Genomic DNA, 10,475 nt, shown 5'->3' on the forward strand with positions numbered 1-10,475 from the left:
CCTCATCGTCGTTGTTGCTCAGGGTTTGGTCGTCTTCCTTTGACAGACGCTTCGAACCACTCGTGCGTCTGAGAACGCGCCATCCCCACCTCATACGTAATGACCACCTCATGACAGGAAAGGATCACCTCACCTGCCCATGTGAAGCTCCCATCACAATACGACTGGAATGCCCGATTTACACAACGCCCAGCAACAATCATCTATTCTCATCTACTCCATAAAACGACAATGACACCGTCAAATCCTAGACGACAAAATACCTATATCATCTCTTTCCTACACAAAATACAGACCTAAAACACCTTCGACTAACTAGACACGACGACGGCGCGAGATTCTCAACAGCAGTCCATAACAACAGCAACAATGCTACGAGTGTGGTGGTAAAGAACTGTGTCAGACCGTCATTTCTCATCCTACGGTTGGGCTGGTTGGCTTCTTGTGCAGCGAGAACAGTCAGCTGCATGGCTGGCGAGTGGCAGAACTTCCTCTCTCTAATCCCCTTAATTAAACCATAGCGACACTGGTTAGAGTCCTTTTATAATATATATATATATATATATATATATATATATATATATATATATATATATATATATATATATATATATATATATATATATTATATATATATATATATATATATATATATTGTAATAATAACTCTCAAGGAAATGAAACATCATAAATAATACAAATGTTTAAACCATGCATTTTATATCTTGCAAATCAACACAAGATATCGCACATCACATCACCAAACACTATTATGGGGTTGATATAATAATCTTACCTACCTCGCAAAACCTTGACGATGAAGAGAGATTCCATTCCATACGGTTAACTTTCTTGCCTAAACTTCGTCTGTAGGGATCAGAAGGGAATCTGTAAATCTTGAAACCCATGATATTGCTGTTGGTAGATGCGAATGCACAAGAACCCGGCATATTCAGTGAACAAGCTAGGTTCAAAGAATCAGAAGAAAAAACAAACAGTAAGCGCGAGCGAAAATTATTTGGCTTCCTGGGCCATGTGATTGGTATTCATTGTAACGTTATGTCGTAACTCTCTGAGTATAAAAGGTCTCTAACACTGGTGAACACTTCTGTTTGATGACTCGGCACAACGCCGCCGTCTGTCCACCCGAATTCTCGGTCCCACCACCAGGGGTAGAAGGTGCTGGAAATTTGCGATTCTGTTGTTTTTCACACTTTACACTTGTTTAAGCAGTGACAATAAATATATGTGAGGCATTAGAAATATCAGAAATATCAAAATAAGAAGCTTCACATCTAAACCTGGATTTTAGTTATGATTACTGATCTATTGTGTTGTTGATGGTCCCCGTGAAAGCATACATGAGAACTCCGGTTTGCTCGGTGCGATTGCCGCTCGACAATGATTGTTTATGGCTCAATGATGATCGTCAAACGATTGTCTTGACCACTAATTCTTTGTCTTTTGAATGGGGCTGTTTTGCTTCGAGCTGCAAAGTACAAGGCTGATAATTAATCTTAACCGATCCTACAGTCAACGCATATACCCAAATATGATGCCATGTATGCCGCATTACCCGCCATTGGCTGTGGTAGGAGGCAAATAGTCGCAGCTAGCAATAAACGTCTGCACAGAATCGTGATATTACGTTCCAGGTAAAGCAACTTGAATGGCAAGGAAGAATGTTCTCATTTTCTGGCTATACTCTCAGTTAATGCAAATGTGGATTTTTAATTTACAGTACACTCGCCCAAATCTCTCTCTCTCTCTCTCTCTCTCTCTCTCTCTCTCTCTCTCTCTCTCTCTCTCTCTCTCTCTCTCTCTCTCTCTCTCTCTCTCTCTCTCTCTCTCTCTCTCTCTCTCTCTCTCTCTCTCTCTCTCTCCTTGCAGCAACGTTTCCATGTCCCAGACGACCGCCTTCCTCTTCCAATTTGCATCCTCTCCTGAATCTACGCCTCTGTCTATCCACTTTCCCCCTCCTCTTCTATCTTTCCTATCCGTCTCCCTCTTCCCTTTCTCCTTCTTCGACACTTTCGCCCCTTTTTCAGTGTTCTTTCTCCATCTTTCCCCTCCGCTCTCCGTCCCTCCCTCCCCCTATCCCCTTTACCTCCTCCTACGCCCTTCTTTTTCACCGGATCCTCTCCTACCGGCAGGCGACAGCCGCGTCAACGAGCAGCCTAACTTGGCAGTCTTGCACACGATCTGGGTGCGGCAGCACAACCAGCTGGCGGAAAGACTCCAGCAGCTTAACCCACACTGGACAGATGAAGTTGTGTTCCAGGAAACGCGGCGCATCGTTGCTGCCCAGATGCAACACATCACCTACAACGAGTACTTGCCCATCATTCTCGGTAAGTCGGTCTCCGTCAACGCGACATTATGTTTGTGTGCAGGGAAGACGGGGGTTGGGTGGGGGAAAAGGTTCTGGAAAGGATAGTTACTGGCATCCCAATGCCCCCCTATATATGTATTACATGCCTCCCTATATATGGACTACACAGGCATCTCATACACCATATGTATTACTGTCCCCTTAATTATTTCCTTGCACTCAAACATGTGGATCTCGTCAGCCACCCGCCCTTCCAGACGGCGGCGTTTGACGATTCTTTCTCTTTACAGGACGAAGCTTTATAGAGACGTTCGGGCTCATAACCAAGAAGAGTGGATACTCCACCAGCTACAACAGCAGCGTCAACCCCTCCATCACCAACGCCTTCGCCACCGCCGCCTTCAGATATGGGCACACCCTCATCGCAGACTCCTTTGAGTAAGCGCGCTCCAGCCTGACTTTCTTCCTCCCACGTGATTCGTCATCAGCTGCATAGCAATCGCCATTGTCACCACCACCAGTCACCATCACAATCAACAACAACCATCACCATTACTAATCATCGTCATCATCATTATAGTTGTCACCGTCAACATTTCCTTCCATATCCCATATCCTCTCCATCCTGCCTAATGCATGGTGAGGTCATTTAAGCATTTGTTTATCATTTAACTATACCTATGCATTTGTTTATGTATTTTATTTGTTATTTACATTATTATAGTTTTTATTTATTATTTTATTATTAATATGATTTTTTTTCGCATCCGACCTAGATATGGATCAAAAGGTCTCCTGTTGGTATGCTCCGCCTTTGTAATCCTTTGTAATCCTTTGATCAATCGCCTACGAGGAGGGAGGGGGAAGGAGGGAGGGAAGTGCCACCTTCGTTGGCAAACGAAGCGTCTTCTGAATCTCAGAATAATAAAACTGGGAAGTGGCAACCCTTCCCCGGGTTCAAATCGTTTGACATAAATCTTTTGTCGAGACAGGTGATCTAAAAGAGCCTCTTCCCCTCCAGGGCTTACACACAGTTCGGCAGGAAGCTCGACCAGCTGGAACTCAGTAAGAACCAGTTTAAGCCCTACTCGCTCTACGAAAAGTTCGACTCTCTAGTTCGAGGTCTTTCCTTCCAGCAGAGCCAGAAGTTCGACAATCTCTTCAGCAAAGAGGTAAGGGTATCCTTGAAAGTGAGCGCATGTGCGAGTGAATGCATTTGCGAGTGAACGTGTACCCACGATTGCGTCAGTGCGTTCGTGTGTGTGTGTGTGTGTGTGTGACTCACCATGGTCTTGGATCACATGTTGAACTCATGATCGACAGCTATTGCCCTCCCGGAAGAGGGCTCAGAGGTCATATATGACCGATCTATGGGTACTGCTGTGACCTTACACGCACGCACACACCCTACTCCCCGCCCACGAAAGTTGGAGTAACGAATCGCAGCACAGCGATACTGAAATTATTTCAGCCCTGGGCAGGATTCGAACTCGGACCGCTGTAGCAGCAGTTGCGAACGCTACCACCGCGTCGTCGAGTGTTTGTGTGTGTGTGTGTGTGTGTGTACACGTGCGCGCGTGTGTGTACAGTATGTGTATGTGTTGAATATAAATTACTTGTCCACCCTCCCAACCTCGCTTTTTCTCTCACTGCCTACTTTAACTCCCCCCCCCACACCCACTCCCATGCATTCCATAGCTGACAGGTCATCGGCGTCTTTGTCCTTATGGACACCACCATATTGTTGCCGAGAAAAGGTCATGGTATTCCTAAGCTGTGGTAATGTTGATGTGTCACGTCAGAAAATGCGTATGGTATGGCATAACATTGTTTAGAAAGAAACTCTATGTCGTGTAGAAATGTTTGGAGATAAGATAGGGGTGTGTGTGGGGAGGGGAGGTACATTATCACAAATAATTGATGAGCTAGCAATTGACTTTCTTACAGGCAGGAAGAAAGGTCTGAAGGAAAACAGTCCCCTTTCCATCCTCATTTGTATTCTTCAGCATTTCGGTCTGAAGGAAAACAATCTCCTTGTAATGGTGACATATAATATTCCATTCTCATTTGTACTCTTCAGCATCACGGTCTGAAGGAAAACAGTCCCCTTTCCATCCTCATTTGTACTCCTCAGCATTACTTTCCTAGTCTAAACGGACTCTTCCTTCACCTTTCTCCTTGGCATCAGCTGACTACCCGCCTCTTCGCCGGCAACAGGAAGTTCGGCATGGACCTTGTTGCCCTCAACATCCAGCGTGGACGAGATCACGGCATTCCAGGATACAACGATTGGCGCGAGCTATGCGGCCTCACCAGGGCCAAGAGCTGGACTGAATTGGACGGCGTCATGCCAAAAGAGGTATGAAGTTTCAGCTCGCCCCATCACCACGATTCTGGTGCGCGTGATTAGTGGTCCTGAGATCATGAATATGAGGTTTTACTAAATATATTATTTTCATAATTCTCTTATGCATGTCATTACCGTTTTTATAATTACGATGGCACAATAGGTTGTCATTGACGAGGACTGCACTAAAACGACTAGCAAAACCAATAACAACAGCGAGTCTCCGTGTTATTCCTTGTGTAAATTAACACTCCTTTCTAGCGATTCCGATTTACCCACTAAACCTGATCCTCAACCAAGTCCTTTCATTCTTGTGTCACTTAGTTAGTGAGGGGTTTGCGTAGATGTGACCGGAAGGACATTGTTAGTTATTTCTAGTGTAACTAGTAACTAGTGTATACTTGAAGGGTTGAAGGGCCGTTGAGCGAAAAACTAGAGCGGTTGGTGGACCTCGATAAGTGTAACAGCGACGTGGGTATGGGTAGTATTCATTCTGTTTCTCATTTACATGTGTTGGGTGGAGCAGCTAAAGACTGATTCAGCGGCCGTTCTGTTGCGGTGATTATCTATTCCGTTGGTGGATGGGGCTCAACCATCATTGCACCATCTGGTTAAAATGATTCAGTGCGCAAAGTGAGGTGGGGGAGGGGGGCTCGTCTCACTGTTGATGGAGGATGGGGCGAAACTGTAGGAGGGGATGTTTGTGGAGTCTTAGAGCGAAGATGTTGTTACACCCTCCTCTGTTGTTTGCTTTGTTTCATTACTGCGCTTGTAGGTTTGGGGCCTTTGCAAGGAGCGGCTCCCTAGCTAGGCAAAGGTAGAGAGGACTATGAGTGGTACACCTTTTTGAGCCCCTCATCCATGTGGGACGACCAGAGTGGGTCCTGAAAAGGATTCCCCAGACATGCGGAAGGCTGCCACGCACCGTGCACCATCGTTGACGGACGTTGTTACTAAAACGAAGAACGGAATCATTGTTAGATAGTAACAGTCTCGGCACTGACTCCCATGGAGGGAGTGGGAGTTGAAATAGTGCAGGGGGCACCGCAAGGTGCTGAATGATTGTTATTGTCTGTAGTTTACCGCCAATTCTATCTATCTGGAGAACTTTGCGCCGACATTGCACTATGATATCTCCTTCTCTCCCCGTTCCCTCCTTTCCCCTTATTTAATCTCAAACATTTGTATCTCAACTTGTACTTGAAAAAGCTGTAATAAGCGAAACGTCGTACAAATAAAGGTTCCGTCCTCATATGGTGCTTATCTCGTCACTATGATATCTCACGTATTGGTCGAGTTAATCAAGGGTGTTTACGGTTTGGTTAGGAAACTTGTTTATCTATCATTTTTGTAGGAATATTTGGAGGGATGACTAGGTAATCGATGTTTTATCACTCGTGATTTGGTGTAGTGTCATCGTTGTTTGAGGGGGTAGATGGGAGAATAGTTAGTTCTTGCTTAACTCAATGTAAATCGAGCATTCCGGTAGCATGTGTGGTATTGTGAGGGGAGGTTTGCATTGGCGAGTGGGAGGAAGGTCCTTCTTTGTCTCTCAGGCGTAAGAGTGCCGGTTCAAAACGTCGCTTAAACCTCACTGACCCTGGGCTAATTTAGTAGCCGCTAGTGCTAACGACTTGTCATCTACCCCTCTACTTGCCCAATATCAACGGAAAGTTAGTCAACTTGTCTCCAAAATATCCTAGTGTCAACACTTACTTGATGGATAAGTTAACGTGTAGCTGACACTAACGGTTGCTAAACTAGTTCCGCGTCAACGAGGCTTGGCTGTTCTTTGGAACGCGTGGCGAGGAAGCAGGTAACTCGAGGGAGATCTTAATATCCCCTGTCTGTCAAATGGATTTTTGATTATTCTATTCTGGCTAACACTTAACATTTTGATACAGCCCTAACGAAATAAAACTGTCCTCAAAGAAAAAGAAGAGGTTTAAATACTCCCTCCTTTTCTTAGATGCGGATAGGTATGCAGGAGATCTACCGTTCGATCGACGACATTGATCTCTTCGTCGGCGCCATCGCCGAGCGCCCTCTGGCGGACTCCATAATAGGTCCCACGTTCCTCTGTATTATAGGAGACCAATTCACCAAGCTACGGGTAAGTGCAGTTATCAACCTCAGGTACTCTATGGGCGGGTGGTAGTGCCACTTGCCACCGCTTGTTTACACGGGGCAAGTTTAGAGGCCATTCAAGTGTGCATGTTACTTTAACTAGAGAGGAAAGCGAACAAGTTCATGTTCACACAGGCCAAGTCAGAGACAAATGGCTTTTGTGAACATGCACTTGTTCGCTCTCCTTTCCAGTTGAAGTAACTTGCACACTTGACTTGCCTCTCAACTTGCCCCGTGTAAACAAGACTTCAGCACCAGCGAACAAAACCTCCTGGTTTTTAGTCTGATAAATGCTAGTTGATTTTGTTATGCATGGCCTTGGACAAAGGGTCAGAACCTTGAATGAAACACGGGGTGACATTGACGAGGCCCGATCCACTCTGACGTGCTTCATAAAACCTTGAGGCTATGAACAGTAATGAACAGCCCCATTTCTATTTCACTTAAGGATCGGGTTTAAGTCTTCTTAGCTGTAGCGTCAGCATACAATCAGCACACACACACACACACACACACACACACACAGTCCTCAGACCTTCATGTCTTCCCATTTTTAAAATCCATCTGACGTTTCCCATGTTCCTGCACAGGTAGGAGACCGTTTCTACTATGAGAATGGAGGTCTAGAATCATCGTTCACGGAGGACCAGTTGGCCGAGATCCGTAAAATTAGTCTGGCCAGGGTTTTGTGCGACAGTTCAGAGGATTTGCACACAATGCAGCCTCTCGCTTTCGTCATGGCTCACCTCGCGTAAGTATTTGCCAGGGAGATCGAAAGTGTGTGTGTGTAGGGGTGTGGCACAGTTGTTGGTCACTCAATATTTCGAGCGCATATTCTCTACTAAATAAATGGAAAGCCCGTATATGTAAAACCAAAAACTACGATATGTTTAATTCAGAAAAGCCGGGAGTGAGTCCTTGCCATAGGTAATGGACGCATCACTTATGCTCCATTTCGTCCTTTTGGTCATGTGCTGGCGACTGACAGGGTGGGTAGGCGCAACCCCAATAATTATCTAGTCGTCTCCACAGTTCCATTCAGGTTCAGGTTCGAGGCGATTTGCCTTTGTAACAGCACACCTCTAGTTACTACCTTATCTAAAATGCGCTTCGTTTTTTTGTTTTGTTTTTACATCTATACTCTGCCCGCTTCCTTCATATTCTTCCTCTTGTTTTCCACAGTTTGTAAAGTTCCTTCTTTTTAATATTCATGTTTGCTGACTCGAATAAGAATTTTCCTGTATTTTGTTCATATTTGTCTATGTTTCCTTTATTTCTTTATTACAGTAGATACTAATCTGTTTGTTCCCTCCGCCGCCGACAGGAACAAGCGCGCTGGATGTCGCGGCGACGCTCGCATCCCAAACATGTCGCTGGAACCCTGGAAGAATGAAGGCACAGTTTGGATCTAAAAGAAGTCTTTGGCTTCTCACAACGAGAGGAAGACAAAAACTAACTCGAGTGATTCCTCTACGGCACATAATGTTAAGCTTCAGAACATCATTTTCACAGGAAAAGCGAAGAGCAGAAATTTACCGATTTAGTCATTGTATTCAACTTTCTTTAAACCTATGTATCGCCATAGCCTAACAGTATGCACTTGTCCATTCCTACTCATCATTTCCACACCACCACTCAATATTTTCATATGGACTGTAATCTAGGGAGAAAATAGAAAATTCTCCAATTAACTAATTCGGTGACAAGTTTGCCAAACCAAGCCAACGTACCTGGCTCGCAAGTTAGCCTATGTACAATATAGATGACGCTATGTCATGAGATGTGACTGCATCTCAATAAAGTGTCATGAACGACCTGTATTACAAAGCCACTTGCATTACTGATTCTTCAAATAACGCAGTACTTTTCATCATTTTGCCTCAAAAGTATGGGTTTATATACATTAATGGTTGTTTATTATAATTATATTTTTACAGTATGATACTACTGTTTATCAACATAAAAACTAAACTCAACCTGTTATATAGATCAGCCTCTCACTTCTCATAATTGTTTTAATCATTTTTTTTCCACTTCGTCTCCATCACCATGACTAGCATCGTTACCAATACCACCACTAGTATCAATATTATTATAAGTATTCCAATAGATTTCCCGCTGTCGCACTGTTTTGGTCTCATCAGGTGTCTGACAGTTTCAAATTATTTTTCCGTTTTCTGTAAAACATATCAGTCTAACTGCATACCACCCATCACTACCTCCCTCTCCTCAATCCTAATCCTAACCCTGACCCAAATCCCTGTTCTAACCCGTAAAACCCCAGATCAGGAACAAAAGTCAATGGAAAAAAATTGCCGGAAAAAATTACAGAAAAACTCGGGCAGTCAGTCCTTTTTACAGAACATTTGACTGCCGAACCCTCACTTTTTCAAAGTTAATACGTCAATCAGTCTCAGTAAAGGAATATGCAGAACAGATGGTGAATTAACAAGTTTTGTTTAAAATTTGTAAAATAGAACAAAAACATTCATTATATCTCTGTATAATTGGACATCAACCTGGAAGGATTAAGGTTAGCTGGGGTTACTGTGACCATAGGTTGTCTAATCCGGGTTTTTTTTTTTTCGTCAGGGGTTTGATATAAGGTCACGTTGAGATGACCTTCAACATACCTTATTCTTCTCCAATATTTGTCAGTATTCCTGAAGGCAGCGTGAATAGCGGAAATCTCGGAGCTCAGTGCTGTTGTGGTTCGACAATACTTGAATTTAGTGCTTTTGTTGTGAAAATAACCCCTCCTGCAATAAAAATTGTTGACAGCGTGGTTTGTTGCCCGACGGGAGGGAGGGGAGGGGGAATACCACAAGCATTGTGGCAATGTTTCTTGGTGAAGTCGGCTGGAATATTCGTCTCAATCATCAGCATTAAAAACATTGAATATACATTGAATGCCACGATATTATGTAAGCTATTTTCAATATGTGCATGTCATGTACTGTCCATAAATGATTGACTTGAACATTTCTGTTTGATTACCTTACTGTGCTTAAGATAATGAAAAAGCGTGATTTTTTACATACATGTTATGCCATCATATATAGTATTGTCAATATTTACAAATCATGTATTACCAGTTAATAGCTTATCTAAAATATTTTCTGCGTTGTTACTTTAACTTTTTATCGTAACTAATTTTTTTCTTAACAAAGTTGTTACTTTTTCTGTGACATTTTCCCTGTGACTCCATTACCGGTTGCAGACATGTCTTGGGACTATATCAACTTATTAAACGATATGGCATCTCAGGTCAGGCGCCATTGCCCCGGCAGCAACTTTCCCTTTTCTTGTCCAAGTCTTGTATTCTAGTAATTACATAGAGAAGCTGAGTGCGGGTCTTCGGGCCTCTTCCAGTCTCTTTACTTTATACTGATCATACATGCAAATATAAAGAAAACGGTCTCCCCCGTTTTCTTTGGAAATAGTTTAGACGTAACAACGCTGCTGGTTTTGCCGGCCACATCCTATGGGTCACCAGATAATGGAAGAAGTATGGTAATCTTAAAACAAACAATTGTTTCTGTGCTCACTACATGGTTTCTAATTTTATTTAATTCGTTAACCACTCTGTCGGTAAACCAATTCTTGCTTATTTCCTTCTTAAACTTAATTTTGTCCAATTTAAACCCATCACTACGAGTACCATCTTCT

At 43.4% G+C, this 10,475-nt stretch overlaps 1 protein-coding gene across 3 annotated transcripts in view; it reads left to right on the forward strand.

Moving 5' to 3' along the window:
* Positions 1–9,786, forward strand: part of LOC143026510 (salivary peroxidase/catechol oxidase-like) — a 46,201-nt gene extending 36,415 nt beyond the window's left edge. For all 3 annotated transcript variants that reach the window (XM_076187038.1, XM_076187037.1, XM_076187035.1), the window contains exons 10-16: positions 2,154–2,351; positions 2,623–2,770; positions 3,354–3,504; positions 4,521–4,691; positions 6,649–6,792; positions 7,397–7,557; positions 8,131–9,786. In XM_076187038.1, the coding sequence (XP_076043153.1) occupies positions 2,154–2,351; positions 2,623–2,770; positions 3,354–3,504; positions 4,521–4,691; positions 6,649–6,792; positions 7,397–7,557; positions 8,131–8,218 (1,061 nt within the window). In that variant the 3' untranslated portion in view covers positions 8,219–9,786. The remainder of the gene's footprint in view (positions 1–2,153; positions 2,352–2,622; positions 2,771–3,353; positions 3,505–4,520; positions 4,692–6,648; positions 6,793–7,396; positions 7,558–8,130) is intronic.
* Positions 9,787–10,475: the final 689 nt, after the last annotated feature.

This window comes from Oratosquilla oratoria, chromosome 6 (assembly GCF_046742065.1).
Source record: "Oratosquilla oratoria isolate Oo_2021 chromosome 6, ASM4674206v1, whole genome shotgun sequence".
Lineage (NCBI taxonomy): Eukaryota > Metazoa > Arthropoda > Malacostraca > Stomatopoda > Squillidae > Oratosquilla > Oratosquilla oratoria.